Raw genomic sequence first — 17,983 nt, forward strand, 5'->3', positions numbered from 1 at the left:
GTATATATCAATCCTAGTCTCCCAGTTTACCCCATCTCTCCTTCCCCCATTGGTTTCCATTGTTTGTTCTTTATATAGTGTAATATCGCTTATATGTGGAATCTAGAAAAATAGTACAGATGAACTTATTTGCAGAGCAGACATAGAGACTCAGTGCTTTAGTTTTGACAACCATCATTTTCTATCTGATACATTATAATTTATAAGTATAAATTCTGAATGGGAGTATATTATCAACTCTAGAATTACAGTTATTGCTGGAATGATAAGGAGAAAATTGAGATTTGAGATGCAAATAAATGGAGTTTTGAATGTATCTAATATTTATTTCTTTAAAAAATTTGAAGCCAGCAGGATCACTTTGCAGTACACCTGAAGTTAGCACAATACTGTAAATCAACTATATTCCAAAAAAATTTGGAGCAAATTTGACCAAATCTTATTTTTGTTAAATCTAGATGATAAGTTTTTTTGATGTTATACCCTTTGTCATTATGATGTTTTAATAACTTAATAATAAGTAAATTTAACTTAAAATATAGATTTCATAGGTTGGATGATCATTGGGTCTAGAGTATAGTCATGAAGTTGGTGGGGTGGTTCAAATCTATTTTTCAGTGAAAGTAGGAGATAGAATGTTCCTTGTGAAGAGGCTAAAAATAAATGGAAGTTATTTACCCTGGGAATGGGGACCCAGGGCCAAATACAATGCTCATCTAGGCTTATTTATAGAGATGGCTGCTTATTGAACTCACAATTATATTATAAAATAGAAGTGTGATTGTGTCTATCTCTTTAAAACTATCATTTTCTACATATCACCTAATAGATGAAGTCTAAGTTTCTTATCATGGAAAAAATCTCAAGGGCAAGTTGTTTAGACAGTGAAGGGTACCTTCAGGCAGAACCACATGTTGTATATCTTTATCAGAAGCTGAGAGTTCAGGCAGGGGAATAAGAAGAATTCAATCAGGAAAAGAAATTTGGGGTTATACTGTGGGGAGTTTTGACCAACACAGGCGATTTGTACTTTATTCATTATATACAAAGATAATATAGTGGATGTGAGTAAAATTAACCTTTTCTGATAATACAGTTATGCAACCTTTTATTTAATGTAAACAGAGAAATTTGGACATGTATTTTAATTGACTGATTCATAAGGCAGTGTTTTGAATGCTTATCTTGTGCAAGAACAACCACAAGGCAATAAAAAAGGTGAATAATGAAAGAATCTAAGACTAGCACCAGAAAAGAAGAGGTTGGTATAATCAACACAGGAACCAAAGAAATGGAACAAGAGCAGAGAGATTCCTGAGCACAGGGATGGATGATAGAGATCCTTAGTGGTGGATGTCAGTGTCTTCATGGGGAGAAATGATTTCTGCAGACCCCCGAGAGAAAGAGGTAAAAAAGCATATGCCCCCACAGAGAGGAGCCGGGGATGGGAGAAAGGGGGCAGGTAGGGATCAGCATGAAGCTACAGGCAGAGTAAGAACCTCGAGTTCCCTGGAGTTAAGCCAGAGTCCCAGGAAATGCTGCCTGTTAAAATCCACTTTCATGGAAAGTGTTGAGGCTCTGTGGTATCCGTGGCATGAGTGTGGTGATGCTGAGGATAGAGGAAGCCAAATGCTTCCCCTTGTCGTATGAGGCAGGAAACATACCCAAAGGAATCCTCTGAGTGCTCTGAGACTCCCCGATAGGTTGGTGCATCAGTGCTTTGACAATGAAATAACACAGCTTCCTGGAGGAGCTTCTTAGCGTGCACCATTGAATGTGGGGGTGAAAGGAGTGCCGTCCTTAGCGCTTTTCTAAAATAATGCACTTGTGTGACTGCTAGTATGTGCACACACAAACAATATTACTTTAGAAAGTGGACAGTTTAAGACTGAGACAACCAAATCAGAGCTACTCCATCTCGTCCTGTTTTTTTTTTTTTTTTTAGAGAAAGCCCAAGGAGAAGTATTATCAGAAGGGAAGCATGTTCTCTCTGTCTGTCTGTCTGTCTCTCTCACACACACCCATCAGATCTTGAGGACTTTGCTTCTTGAGTCCTAGTTTTGCTACCATCTCTATTTGACTTTAGGTGATTCAGTTAGTTATTGTTTTCATCTGATAAAAGCATATAATAATTCTACTTACCTCTTGAGGGTTTTATGAGACTCAAAGGAGATAATACATGTAGTGCAGTTGCAGGTTATCTATCTCATGCTGTCACTGTGATAGAGAGTCACTTCTCCAATAGCCAAAGCCCCTACCTGGGACGTCAGCTCAGATAATGTTCAAAAAGGGTCCTGGTCTTGTGGCCTTCTTGCCTCTTCCACAAAAGGGAATTTTACAGCCACCAGTTCTAGCAGATTCCTCCTGGGCAGTAGCTGTGCTGGAGAAAGTGCTGATAGAAGCTTGGCAGAGTTGGTCCTCTCTTTCTGTGGGAAAGGAGATAGAACTGGGTTGGTTTGGAAAGAAGGACCCCAGGTTTCCTAATTGTAGAGCAGAAGGGGTGGGAAGAGCTGTCTTGGATGGATACTGGAGATGAGGATTCTAGCTTCCTCTGTAAGGGAGCAAGGTGGTCACAGCAATGAGAACGTTTGGAATTATGCAGCAGGTTATACAGTCTCCTGAAACATGACTCTCTCAGACCTTCATTCCAACCAGTCAGAGTAATTGTGGAGACTCCTTGCGTGCTCCTACAGCTGTGCCCTAATGGGACACAGAGCTTCTCAGGAGTAATTGATCTCAGAGTTCTTCCCTAGAAAAAGGATGGGCTACATCGTCCCAGAGTATGTCTCCAGGGTCAAAGCCCTGGGTTGACCTATTCTGGCCTCTTTGTTGGAAAGTGGGCCCCTGTTCTCTGCCTCAACACAAAATGGAACCAGCCCTTGGGAGCGGTAAAGATTATGGTACAATCACTTTTTTTTAAATTAGTTGGAGGCTAATTACAATATTGTAGTGGTTTTTGCCATGCATTGACATGAATCAGCCATGGATTTACATGTGTTCCCCGTCCTGAACCCCCCTCCCACCTCACTCCCCATCCCATCACTCCAGGTCATCCCAGTGCACCAGCCCCGAGCACTTGTCTCATGCATCCTACCTGGACTGGCCATCTGTTTCACACTTGATAAAAAAAATAAAATACGGACGTCCAAAGGAAAAAAAATAAATAAAAAAAAAGTAATTAGTAGCAAAAAAAAAAAAAAAGATTATGGTACAATTACACTCCTGTCTTACTTCTAGCCTACACAGAAATCTTTCTGGTGTTAAGTGTGAAACATAATATAATTCTATTTCATCTTTCTCTAGAACTCTATCTAAGAAAAGAGTAGAAATTTATATTTTAAAAAAACCTTCTTCCCATGTAGAATGGTAGTGGTGGTTTAGTCACTAAGTCGTGTCTGACTCCTTGTGACCCCATGGACTATATAGCCTACCAGGCTCCTTTGTCCATGGAATTTTCCAGGCAAGAATACTGGATTGGTTTGCCATTTCTTCCTTATTTTAGGGGATCTTCCCCACCCAGGGATCAAACCTGGGTCTCCTGCATTGCAGGTGGATTCCTTACCAACTGAGCCCCCAGGGAAGCCCCCAGGGTAATCTAAACACACCTTAAACTGCTGCTTTTTCACTGTGTCCTGGGACAGGTGAGTCTGTGCTCAGGCTCCTCAGTAACATCCCTCCCTTCTGTAGGTGTTGCATAGGGGTTGGGGTTCCTGTGGATACCACGTCTCCATCTTTCCTACCCATTTCTTTATTTTTAAAAGATTTATGTATTTTGATTTTTGGCTGTGCTGAATCTATTGCTGCTCACGGGCTTTCACTAGTTGCGGCATGCAGGGGTTACTCTTTGTTGCAGTCTGCGGGCTTCTCATGGCTTCTCTTGTTGCAGAGCACAGGCTCTAGGGTGCGTGGGCTTCACTAGTTGTGACAGGTGGGCTCAGTAGTTGTGGCTCTCAGACTCTAGAGCATGTGCTCAGTGGTTGTGACACATGGGTTCAGTTGTCCCAGGACATGTGGAATCTTCTCAGGCCAGAGATCAAACCCTTGTCCCCTGCATTGGCAGGCGGATTCTTAACCACTGGGCCACCAGGGAAGCTCCCCATTCCTTTATTTTTTAAGATTTTTTTGAAATGAACCATTTAAAAAATCTCTATTGAATTTTCTATAGTATTGCTTCTGTTCTATGCTTTTTTTTTTTTTTTTTGGTTGTGGGCCATGTGGGCTTTAGCTCCCTGAGCAGGGGTGGAACCCGAACTCCCTGCTTTGGAAGGCGAAGTCCTAACTACTGGACTGCCAGGGAAATCCCTTTCCTACCCATTGCTGGGTGGTCCTCCTGTGTGCAAAAGCCGCTCAATCAGCCCTCATCTCTTCAGAAGGAATTGCTGTTTGTATTAATAGGTATAGATTTGGTGTGTCTGTGAGTGATACCATCTTGGTCCCCTTCTCTTTAAGGAAAGCGTGATTTTAGAGAAGAAATACTTCTTCTACTTTTATTTTTTTACCCTGGTCCATGGCCCAGTGTCACATCCCTGAACAATTTACATGACTTCCTGGGAAGCCAGAGATAAAAATGCGTGTGACAGCTGTGTTTTATGTTACTAGCGTTCTCTCCTTGTGGATTTCCTTGGCATCCTCTTCAGTGACACCAGATATATTTAGATGGACTGAGCGATGGTGTAAGGATAGTCACTGAGACTAAAAGAATCACTTCACTGCTTTAAAGTTCGTAACTTCTATGTGAGCCCATATTTCCCATTTCTGTCCTATCGTTCAACTAGCGCTATGTCCGGAGTGCCCTCTCTAATTGTAAAAATTCTAGCCAAGTCTTCTGCCAGTGCACACATTCTGACTTGCCTGTATATCTATCCTTATTATTTTATGTCTCCTCTGTGGGTCAGCTTAGCCAGGGGAATGTACTGGTCATGAGGAAAACTGGTTTGAATCCTCATCTGCCTGTTGTTTGTTGTTCGGTTGCTAAGTCGTGCCTGACTCTTTGCGAGTCTGTAGACTGTAGCCCACCAGGCTTCTCTGTCCATGGGATTTCTCAGGCAAGAATACTGCAGTGGGTTGTCATTTTCTCCCCCGGGGAATCTTCCTGACCCAGGTATGGAACCTCGGTCTCCTGCATTGCAGGCAGATTCTTTACCACTGAACCACCATCCTCTTGAAACACATCAATGAAGTCATTTCACCTTTTGGAGGTTTGGTGTTCTTGTCTGTATAAGAGGGCTACAATTTTGTGCTGCAGGGCTTTTTGAAAATTTAAAGAGACAATAATGTATGTGATATAGTAAGAGAATATCACACGCACACATGTATTGGGTTGGCCAAAAATTTCATTCAGGTTTTTCTATAAGATCTATAAGATCAAGAACTCTTAAAAATTAATTTTTCTTGGAGTACAGTTGTTTACAGAATTGTGTTAGTTTCCATTGTACAGCAGAATGAATCAGCCATACATATACATATATCCCCTTCCTTTTGGACTTTCTTCCCATGCAGGTCACCGCAGTGTGTTAAGTAGAGTTCCCTGTGCTATATAGTATCTTCTCACTAGTTACCTATTTTATGCATAGTATCAATAATGTATGTGTGTCAATGGAGTTTTTTTTGCCAACCCAATATATTTGATCTTTAAAGAAATATCTACTTTTTCTGAAATTATATGGCACATTTGGAACTTCTTTTGTAGCACTCATCACTGTTTTCCTTGTGTTGGCTATTGTTTCATCTTTTTTTCCAAAACAAGCATTTGCATGCCCACTCGACGTTTTTATGACAACACAATGAAAATACACTGTGCAGTGTGCTTTGATGAATAGAAAATCGAGAGACATAGCTTGACTCATAGGAACATCAAGTCAAACTTGTACAAGTTTCCTTTCCCCCCACCAGAATCCTCATTCTCCATTATGCCCCCTTTTTCTAGAAATTTAGTCATCCTACAGAGGCTCTTAGATAATTTTATCTATTCCCAAACTTTACTTATCAGTGCCACTCTGATTCATGCTCTGTTAATTTTGCTGCAAAGCTTCCTATCTTCACTGTATGGTTTATCGAACATTTCCCTGAGTGTGTTCCTCAGGAACCTTTAAAGTCTGCCCCAAATAGACCTGGTTTTCTTAAAATTTTTCTCTTGTTATTTTCAATAAAAGCATCATTTTCTAGGGGCTTCCCAGGTGACTCAGTGGTAAAGAATCTGCCTGCAATTCAGGAGACACACTGGGTCAGGAAGATCCCCTGGAGGAGGACATGGCAACTCACTCCAGTATTCTGCCTGGAGTGTCCCATGGATAGAGGAGCCTGGTGGCTACAATCCATGGGATCGCAAAGAGTTGGACATGACTGAAACGACTTAGCACACACTCATGAGGATTCAGAACTGCAGGAATGAACATTTGCATCACCTCCACAGGTGAGGACCAAGTAAAAGCAGCTTGGCAGCTCCTCTCAGAGATGTGAGCTTCAGGCATGTGGTCATCCCTCTGCTGAACTCCTAGGTTCTGGTAACACCATGTACCCCTTCCTTTCCCCCAGTTCTAGTGAAAACAGCTTCTTCTTGCAGTTAGTAACTTTTGGATTATATCAGTATTCATCTTTTATCTTGTTTTAGTCACTTTCAGAATGCATCTATGTAAGTAATTCCTTGTGTTAAGTCTTTATAATTTCTGCTTCCTGAATGGCTCCAAAATTACTTTATAACATACCCAGTATAGGATAGATGGTAAATAATGTCAAATGTATTCATGTCTAATCATTATCAGATTAAATTTATTCACTTACATTCACCCATTCTACCTTCACAAACAATTATTGATCGCAATGACCAACATTTGTAGAAATAGAGCAAAGTGTTAAGACAACTCTTGTCCTCAAGGTTTTCAAGCAAAGTAGGGGTGATATAACCTAATAATTCTCCAAACTGATGTTTAAATAATAACTTGTAGACTCCAAAGCATGAAATACTGCAATACTTACCTTCTAAGACAGAGACAAGGCAGATCTTTTCTGTTTATATTATGTACACCTTAAACCATGACTGAGATGTTCTCAAGGCTTCCTAGGTGGCTCAGTGGTAAAGAATCCACCTGCCAAGCAAGAGATGCAGGTTCAGTCTCTGGGTCAGGAAGATCCCCTAGAGAAGCAAATGGCAACTCACTCCAGTATGCTTGCCTGGGAAATCCCATGGACAGAGGAGCCTGGAGGGCTGTGGTCCATGGGGTCCTGAAAGAGTTAGACAGGACTTAGCAATTAAAACAACAACAACAGACATTCCCAACTTTACTCTGCCAGTCAGTAGCCTCATTGGAACAGGATCTAATAACTTTCCTGCCACTCTGCCAAAAGGAGCAATTACATGTATAAATGGATAATAGCATGTCTCATCAAACTATTACCAGATTTCTGAGAAAAGAAATTTAATGTCTGTACAGAATAAGGTGACTTGGAGGGGGAGAATATTAAGGCTGACTTTTCAAGTATATTTTAATTGGTTTAGTGCAGTCTCTAACATTATCTCACATTGGTTATGAGAAGATTCTGCTGCTGAAAAGTTTCCTCAGGGCAGCCTTCATGTCCCGATTCCTCAGACTATAGATGAAAGGATTTAACATTGGGGTCACTGCGATGTACATCACGGTTATCACAGCGTCCTTTAGGCTGTAACTAGTCAGAGGGCGGAAATACATGCCCATGACTGTCCCGTAATACAGAGAAACAACTGTGAGGTGGGAACCACAGGTGGATAAGGCTTTGAGCACACCTTTAGGAGAGGGAACCCGTAAGACTGTGGAAAAGACCCGAACATAGGAGATGATGATGCATAGTAATGGCACAGAGAAAACAGCAGCCCCCAGGTACATCATCTTAACATTAAAGTGGATGTCAGAACAGGACAGCTTGAGCAAAGAGGCAATGTCACAGTAGAAGTTGGCCACTTCCTGGTTTCCACAGAAGGACAGGCTAGCTGTGAGCAGAGTGTGCGGGAAGGCATTGGCATTTCCAACCACCCAAGACCCAGTGACTAGCAGGACACAAGTCCGTGGGCTCATAATTGTTGTGTAATGAAGTGGGTGGGTGATGGCCACAGCTCGATCATAGGCCATTGCAGCCAGGATGTAACTATCTGTGTTACCCAGAGCTAACATGAAACACATCTGTGTTAGGCATCCTCCAAAGGAGATGGCTGTGGTGCCCAGGAGGTGGTTGGCCAGCATCTTAGGGATGGTTACAGAGGAGAAGAAGATGTCAACGAAGGAGAGACTGGCAAGGAGAAAATACATGGGGTTGTGGAGGTGAACATCGAAGCGAATGGCCAAGATGATGAGCAGGTTTCCAATCAATGTGATGGGGTAAATGAACAGAAAGAGGATGAAGAAGACATCTTCCTCTTCCTGCTGACCACTAACTCCCAGGAGGATGAAATTGAAGGTAGAGGATTGGTTGTCTTCTCTCATGGATCCTTCAGCAGGAAAGGGGAGAGGAATCCAGAATTAATAGTGAAATGCTGTGTATAATGTTCTTTTTAAGCCACTACTTTTGACTCCTGTAGTTGCTGTGTTAATACCTGGGTTTACCAAATCCAGAGATAGGCAGTGCATTGCAGGTAAAACATCCCTGTTGGTCCGTGGGGCTAGCTGACAATGAGCCCTGGACACTCATTCTAAGAAGTAAGTCATCTATGAAGTGCCCATCCTCTCCAGTCTCAGCACCATACCCAAACACCTAGGGTTTAACTATTTAACAGGCAATTAAGTTCATATTTGATGTGCTAGAAACTTTGTTAGTTCTTGAGGCAAAAGCATAAATATGGGAAAAGTGCAACTTACCCATTTTTATTCATATATGGCAAAGACTGCTTCAAGGACCTTAGAAATTAATGGAGAAGCCAGAATCATACGCTAATCTTATCACACATGAAAAGCAAAGGACAATATTTTGGAGTCTTTGAGAAAGCATTCCAGTGCAAAGAACGGCTAGTACAATTGTACGATTGGAAAGTGTTCCACTGACTAAACTGAGAATGAGCCCCAGAGTCCAGAACATCACAACTGCCTACATTGGCATCAGAAAATTGCAGATCATAAAGACCATCTGGGTTAGGTCATAGCAAAGTGAGATCAGTGAATTTACTTCTTGGGCATCTCATTTTTAAGGTAAGCATTCACATTTGATATGTTTCTTCTATATTCCAAACTCTTAAGTGTATGTGATCATAATGTTTTTCTCTTTGACCTTCCTTATCTTTTTATTATTATTATTATCTCCTTTGGTGACTCATCCCATTTGATGGTGACTTTCAACTACTGCTTAGTAGAAATGGATAGAAAGAACAAAGTAGATAGAATTCGGAGTTGTTTTCAAGGAAAATTCAAGAGAAACTCTAGATATACTAAAAGATTTAGGCAATATTAAAATATCAATATTGTCTTATGCTTCTGTTGTTAGTCATTCAGTCATGTCCCATTCTTTGCGATCCCGTGGACTGTAGCCTGCTAGGCTCCTCCATCCATGGGATTCTCCAGGCAAGAATACTGGAGTGGGTTGCCATTTCCTTCTCTAGGTGATCTTCCTGACCCAGGGACCTCTGGTCTATTCCCCTTAGCAGCACTTACCTGGGCCACTTGTCTTATACATTGAAAATTATAATTTTTAAAAATTATTCCCATTCATGATAGCAAGATAAATTTTAAGAAATAGAGAAATAATTCTTTAAAAAAGAGGAGGTCCAGACTGGCTGGGAAAAGCTACAAAACTTTACCAAACAACAAGAAACAAATAATAAAAAAAAAACAGGGAGATTAAATATTATTAACAGAAGTTTCAATGTTGTATAACTGAAATGTCAGTTTACTTCCAATTAATTTATGAGTTCGCCACAATCCCGATCAAAATACCATAGGTTACTTTAAAAGATGATATTTACTAAACTGATCCAAAAATGTAGTCTGAGAATAAAGACCCAGGAGAACTAAGAGAGTTTGAGGCATGAGAATAAGGAGAAAGAAACTGACCTGTCAGTTATCAAGATGATTTACTCTGGTAATTCAGACAGTGGAGTGGAACTGGCATAGGAATAGACAAACAGATCTATGTAATATGTTAGAGAGCTAGAAACGGATCCAACATTTGTTAGAAATTGATACTAAACACAGTTGGTTTAGTACTAGGCAGGGAAAGGATAGACAGTACATTTGGTAAAGAGTGCTGGGACAGTTGGATATCTATAAGACATGTATGCACTGCTGTATTTAAAATGGATAACCAGCAAGGACTTACTGTATAGCACAGGGAACTCTGCAATGATATGTAACAACCTAAATGGGAAAAGAATTTGAAAAAGAATAGATAAATATGTATATGTATAACTGAATCACTTTGCTGTACATCTGAAACTAACACAACATTGTCAGTCACCTATGAAAGTGAAAGTCACTCAGTCCTGTCCAACTCTTTGTGACCCCATGGAATAGTCCATGGAGTTCCCCAGGCCAGATTACTGGAGTGGGTACCTGTTCCCTTCTCCAGGGGATCTTCCCAACCCAGGGATTGAATCCAGGTCTCCTGCTTTGCAGGAGGATTCTTTACCAGCTGAGCCACCAGGGAAGCCCAGAATCAACTATACTACAACATAAAAAAATTGTTTCCTGAAAAAAGAAAATACAGAAAAATATTTTTTAAAGAATTAGTTCAAAAAAGCAAAGTTAAGAAAATTTAGAGAGAGATTATGAAATCAGGCTTCCTCCACACTCTTTTTCCTTGTGCTGGCTGGCTGGAAATGTCCAAGAGGCTGAATGGGATGATGGAGTCACATGGTGGAATGAGCCTGTGTCCCTTGGAGAACCATCATCCACCAAGGACACCCAATGGGATTGTTACATAAGGAAAAAAACTTCATACTGTTAAAACCATTGCATTTGTCATGTATTTGTTACCGTAGTCTGGAATATCCCAAGTAATTCACTAAATTTTACAAAAAGACTTATAATCAATGATTGCTTCAATCTGTAATAAATTTATGCACTTATTCTGAATGTCTCTTATAGTACATATCAGGTTTATAGTACACACATAGGCACAGGGAATGCAGATAAAATTATCTTTCCCCCAAATATGATGTACTTTTTCATCTCTGCACCTAAGTGAATTTGATTTTCTCTCTTGAATGCCTTTCCCTATATTCACATGAAATCATAATATCTCACAGTTGAGAGGGTTAGTAAAACTGGAAGGTTCAGAGACTATGGTTAGCTCATATGGCAAAGAAGGGTAATGCTTCGAGTTGAGGCTCTTGGCAACATGGCAGACTTAGCCAATGTCAGCGGGTTCCATTCCAATGAAAACACATAGAAATTATAAATAAGTTTAATAAGTAATTGGTGGTGTTTGAGGTGGGCCAGGAGGTTTCTTGATGGCTAAGTGGTAAAGAATCTACCTGCCAGTGCAGGAGATGCAGAGATGCGGGTTTGATCTCTGGGTCAGGAAGATCCCCTGGAGTAGGAAATGGCAACCCAATCCAATATTCTTGCCTGAGAATTCCCATGGACAGAGGAGGCTGGTGGGCTACAGTCCTTAGAGTCGCAAAGGTGTTAGACATGACTAAGTGGCTAAACAACAACAACAATAAAACATAGGTGTCACATCCCTCTTCACTGAGAAACTTAAACCCTTAAGGAAATATTCCCTCAATATTTGCCCTAGAACATAATTTCCATACACGTGCTTCCATTCTGTTCTTTCTCTTCAGAAACTTAGAAGAAAAGTGTAAATGCATCCGTATGTTCACACCTTTCTTCTCTTCGGCTTCCTTAGCTATATAACTCCACCATTCTTTCAGCTGTGGTATTTTCTTTCTCCAGTTTCTGCCTTTATACCAGCTCTTTCCCATTGACTGGTAAATATCATATCCTCTTTCGTCATTCAACAAATGTTCCTCAGTCTTACAACTCTTTCTATCTGCTATCCCATTTTAAACCTATGTTGTTCTTTTTTCAGACAGGCTTCTTTATAGAGATGTCTGCCTACTGGATCCAAAAGTATATTTTAACCTGCTTGTGATTGTGTCTGTCTCTTTAAATCACTCACTGTCCACTTATCACCTAACAGATGAAGTCCAAGTTTAATTTCATGGAGAAAACTCAAGGACAAAGAATTCATACAATGGAAAAATACATTAGGCAGAAATGGATTATGTATCTCTTTTTTGACTGTTCTGGGTGATCGTTGCAGTGCGTGAGCTCTAGAGTGCACAGACTTAGTCGCCCCATGGCATGTGGTATCTTAGTTCCCCAACCAGAGATCGAACCCCTGCATTGGAAGGTTGATTCTTAACCTCTGGACCACCAGGGAAGTTCCAGATTATGTATCTTTAATAGGGGCACAGGGTACAGTGGGAAAATCAGTCTGGAAAGGAAGTTTAGATTCTTTATTGTCTGAGCCCTCAGGATTCCAGGCAATTCAGTTCACCATTTTTCCATGTGATAAAATGACAATAATTCTACTTACTGTCGGGACCAGCCCAACAACAAACTGACCCGAAGGAGCGGTGCCACAGAAGAATAAAGAAAAAGAAGACTCAGAAATAAAGTGGGGATCAGGGGGCTGATGCCATTTGCAGGCAAAAGCCTAGTTCCTAATCCTTGCATGCCTTTTATTGTTAACTTCTACTTCCTTATTCGTGCTCTAGAGATGCATGTTCTTTACAGTCTCAAACTGGGGATAAAGATATACAATGCACAGTCCTCAATGTCAAACCTTCAGGCCTTTCATGACTCTGTTTAGCTCTTCAGCTAGTGAAGACCTTTCTCAGCAACTTCCTCAAGGCTCCGGGCATGAGAACAGTCACTAATGGTTTTCCATCAGTCACATCATTACTTCAACATCTTGTTTTCAAGATGTCTTTCCACGATGTACTTTTTACTGCTCCCAGCCCTTTGCCTGGGGGTAATGAGAAAGTCATTATTAGTTTTCAAAGAAGCCCCATTAATTATAGTACAGGCCTGTGCGTAGCATATTCCCTTCACTTACCTCTTGGAAGTTTAGCAAGAGTCAAAAGAGATAATGTATGCAGTGCAGTTGCTGGCTATCTATCCCTTGCTATGTCTATCATAGAGTCTCTTCTCTGGTATCTGCTGCTCCTACTGGGCAATCAGCTTAGATGCTGCCAAAAAGGCTACTGGTCCCGTGGCCTTCCCTTCTCTCTCATGAATGAGAAGCTTGCAGTAGCTGGTTTCACACTGTTAGCATTCCTTCTAGGGGGCAGGCACACTGGGGAAAGTGCTAGTCAGTCATGAGCCTAGAGATCTGGTTTTTAGCCCCCTGTCCCTGAAGAAAAGGAGACAGGACTAGGGTGGTTTGGAAAGAAGAGACTCAGGTTTCCCAGCCTTAGAGCAGAAAAGACAGATGAATCTGTCCTGAATGGAGCCTCCAGATGAGAACTCTGGCTTCATGGAAGCAGAGTGTGTTATAGCATAGAGAAAATCATGACTCATTCACCACGTTATAAAGTCCTGAAACAGGACTCCTGCTGGTCCTCTTCAGGCTGAATGAAGTCAGACCGTTGGTAAGATCTGTCGATGTACTCCTATAGCTATTCCCTGAGGGGACAGAGCGGCCCTTAAGAGTAATTATCCTAGAGTTCTCCTTGAAGGAAGGATGAGCGAGATGGCTTCCCAGTGAGTGTCTCTAGTGTCCAAGCACTGGGCTATTCTATCCTATTCAGCATAAACTTGGAGTTACCCCTTGGGAGCAACAAGGACTGTGATACAACTGAGCTCTTGGTTTTACTTCCAGTCTACACTGAAGCCTTTCTGGTGTGAAGTGGGGCAGAGAAAAATGATTCTATTTTATCTTTCCTCTATCATTTGATTGGGGCGGGGTAGTCATGGTGGGAATTATACTTTAGCATGCTGGTGGTGGGTCTCCTACTTCTTTAGATTCTTAAAGCTGGAAAGGGCCTGATGTTACCTAGTCCATTTCATGTATGTGTTACCTTTATAACAGCCCTTGATTAGTGGTTATAGTTATCCTGTGACCAAGTGTCTGTGGCAGAGATGTCACTGAGTTTCTGTAGGGGAGCATGGTGAAGACAGTGAGCTCTGGCTGCTTTCAATCCTGGCTCTGCCTCTTACTGGAGCTCCCCAGGTGGAACTAGTGGCAAAGAACCCACCTGCCAATGCAGGAGACATGAGAGATGCAGGTTTGATTCCTGGGTCAGGAAGATCCCCTGGAGAAGGAAATGGCAACCCACTCTGGTATTCTTACCTGAAAAATCTCATGGACAGAGGAGCCTGGCAGGCTGCCCTTGATAGGTTCAAAAGAGTCTGGTGTGAAGTGGGGAGAACAGACAAGACTGAAGTGACTGAACATGCATGCATGCCTCTTACTGGCTGTGACTGACTTCAGATATTTAATGTACTGAGATTTCTGTAACTAGAATAACAATGATTTCCATACAAATTGTGAAATTATTTGTTCTAGTTCTGTGAAAAATACCGTTGGTAGCTTGATAGGGATTGCATTGAATCTATAGATTGCTTTGGGTAGAATAGCTGTTTTGACAATATTGATTCTTCCAATCCATGAACACAGTATGTTTCTCCATCTGTTTGTGTCCTCTTTGATTTCTTTCATCAGTGTTTTATAGTTTTCTATGTATAGGTCTTTTGTTTCTTTAGGTAGATATACTCCTAAGTATTTTATTCTTTTTGTTGCAATGGTGAATGGTATTGTTTCCTTAATTTCTCTTTCTGTTTTTTCATTGTTAGTGTATAGGAATGCAAGGGATTTCTGTGTGTTAATTTTATATCCTGCAACTTTACTATATTCATTGATTAGCTCTAGTAATTTTCTGGACGAGTCTTTAGGGTTTTCTATGTAGAGGATCATGTCATCTGCAAACAGCGAGAGTTTCACTTCTTCGGAAATACAAAAAACCTTGAATAGCCAAAGTAATCTTGAGAAAGAAGAATGGAACTGGAGGAATCAACCTGCCTGACTTCAGACTCTACTGCAAAGCCACAGTCATCAAGACAGTATGGTACTGGCACAAAGACAAAAATATAGATCAATGGAACAGAATAGAAAGCCCAGAGATAAATCCACGAACCTATGGACACCTTATCTTCGACAAAGGAGGCAAGGATATACAATGGAAAAAAGACAACCTCTTTAACAAGTGGTGCTGGGAAAACTGGTCAACCACTTGTAAAAGAATGAAACTAGAACACTTTCTAACACCATACACAAAAATAAACTCAAAATGGATTAAAGATCTAAATGTAAGACCAGCAACTATAAAACTCCTAGAGGAGAACATAGGCAAAACATTCTCCGACATAAATCACAGCAAGATCCTCTATGACCCATCTCCCAGAATATTGGAAATAAAAGCAAAAATAAACAAATGGGACCTAATGAAACTTAAAAGCTTTTGCACAACAAAGGAAACTATAAGTAAGGTGAAAAGACAGCCCTCAGATTGGGAGAAAATAATAGCAAATGAAGAAACAGACAAAGGATTAATCTCAAAAATATACAAGCAACTCCTGCAGCTCAATTCCAGAAAAATAAATGACCCAATCAAAAAATGGGCCAAAGAACTAAACAGACATTTCTCCAAAGAAGACATACAGATGGCTAACAAACACATGAAAAGATGCTCAGCATCACTCATTATCAGAGAAATGCAAATCAAAACCACAATGAGGTACCATTACACACTAGTCAGGATGGCTGTTATCCAAAAGTCTACAAGCAATAAATGCTGGAGAGGGTGTGGAGAAAAGGGAACCCTCTTACACTGTTGGTGGGAATGCAAACTAGTACAGCCGCTATGGAGAACAATGTGGAGATTTCTTAAAAAACTGTAAATAGAATTGCCATATGACCCAGCAATACCACTTCTGGGCATACACACTGAGGAAACCAGATCTGAAAGAGACACATGCACCCCAATGTTCAGCACAGCACTGTTTATAATAGCCAGAACATGGAAGCAACCTAGATGCCCATCAGCAGACGAATGGATAAGGAAGCTGTGGTACCTATACACCATGGAATATTACTCAGCCATTAAAAAGAATTCATTTGAATCAGTTCTAATGAGATGGATGAAACTGGAGCCCATTATACAGAGTGAAGTAAGCCAGAAAGATAAAGAACATTACAGCATACTAACACATATATATGGAATTTAGAAAGATGGTAATGATAACCCTATATGCAAAACAGAAAAAGAGACACAGAAGTACAGAACAGACTTTTGAACTCTGTGGGAGAAGGTGAGGGTGGGATGTTTCGAAAGAACAGCATGTATATTATCTATAGTGAAACAGATCACCAGCCCAGGTTGGATGCATGAGACAAGTGCTTGGGCCTGGTGCACTGGGAAGACCCAAAGGAATCGGGTGGAGAGGGAGGTGGGAGGGGGGATCGGGATTGGGAATACATGTAAATCCATGGCTGATTCATATCAATGTATGACAAAACCCACTGGAAAAAAAAATAAAAAAAAAATAAAGCAGCTCCTTTAACATTTCATGTAAGGCTGGTTTAATGGTACACATATGAGCTCCTTTAGATTTTGCTTCTCTGAGAAGTCTTTATCAACTTTGAATTATAACCTTGCCGGGTAGAGTATTCTATGTTGTAAGTTTTTTCCTTTCAGTACTATAGTAAGTCCCCTACATACAAACGAGTTCCATTCCAAGAGTGCTTTTGTATGTCCAATTTGTTCTTAAGTCCAGCAAAGTTAGCCTAGGTACCCAACTCACACAATCCGATATATAGTTGGAGCATGCTGCGTGCATGCTAAGTCGCTTCAGTCGTATCCGACTCTTTGAGATCCCATGGACTGTAGCCTGCCAGGCTCCTCTGTCCATGGGATTCTCCAGTCAAGAATGCTGGAGTGGGTTGCCATGCTGTCCTCCAGGGGATCTTCTCAACCCGGGAATCGAGCCTACATCTCTTACAACACCTTCATTGGCGGATGAGTTCTTTACCACTAGTGCCACCTGGAAAGCCCATATAGTACTGTACTCTAAAAGGTTTGTAATACCTTTCACACAAATAATACATAAAAAACAAACAAAAAATAAGACATTTTTAATCTTGCAGCACCGTACTTTGAAAAGTACGGTAGTACAGTATAAAGCTGGCATACAGGGATGGGCATCAAGTGAACAGGCAGGATGAGTTAATGACTGGAGGAGGGAGAAGGGCTGGGAGATGGAAGAGCTAAAGGATCGTCAGCAATAGCAGATGGAAGGCAAGCTGCGTTTTCACTCACGCCCGATGCTGATGACACAGCTTCCGGTTCCTTGCTGGATTAGTTCTACCTACTAACTTACGTGATTGGACATGAAAACGCATATTCACATCTTTGAAAGTTCGAAACTTAAAGGTTTGTATGTAGGGGACATACCGTATCATGCTAGTCCCTTCTGGCCTATAAAGTTTCTGATGAAAAATCAGCTGATAGTCTTATGGGGTTCCCTTGTACATAACTAGTTGTTTCTTACTGCTCTTAAGGCTCTCTCTATATCTTTAACTTCTGGCATTTCAGTTATAATGTGCCATCCCGTGGGTCTCTTTGGTCATCCTGTTTGGGACATTCTGTGTTTCTTGGACTTGGGTGTCGGTTTCCTTCACCAGGTGAGGGAAGTTTTAAATTTATTTTTGGCTGTGCTAGGGCTTTGTTGCTGCTTGTGGGCTTTCTCTTGCTGTGGTGAGCAGGAGCTACTCTCCAGTTGCAGTGTGACGGCTTCTCATTGTGGTGGCTTCTCTTGTGGTCTTGTGGGGCTCTAGAGCTTGCAGGCTTCAGTAGTTGTGGCACGGGGGCTTAGTTGTTCTGCAGCATGTGGAATCTTTCCAGACTAGGGATTGAACCTGTATTCCCTGCATTGGCAGGCGCATTCATATCCACTGGACCACCAGGCAAGTTCCTAGGGAAGGTTTTAGTCAGCCCAAGAGACAGGCAGTTAGTAAC

The 17,983-nt window shown here is 41.1% G+C and overlaps 2 protein-coding genes across 2 annotated transcripts in view; one reads left to right on the forward strand and one right to left on the reverse strand.

Moving 5' to 3' along the window:
* Positions 1–17,983, forward strand: part of LOC133055933 (olfactory receptor 1L4) — a 192,585-nt gene that overhangs the window by 72,685 nt on the left and 101,917 nt on the right. The gene's annotated exons all lie outside the window — the stretch shown is intronic.
* On the reverse strand, positions 7,524–8,453 carry LOC133055925 (olfactory receptor 1A1-like). The gene has a single exon (XM_061141003.1). It carries the CDS (start codon positions 8,451–8,453, stop codon positions 7,524–7,526), a length of 930 nt encoding a protein of 309 aa, XP_060996986.1.

The sequence above is a fragment of the Dama dama genome, chromosome 5, assembly GCF_033118175.1.
Source record: "Dama dama isolate Ldn47 chromosome 5, ASM3311817v1, whole genome shotgun sequence".
In the NCBI taxonomy this organism is placed as follows: Eukaryota; Metazoa; Chordata; class Mammalia; order Artiodactyla; family Cervidae; genus Dama; species Dama dama.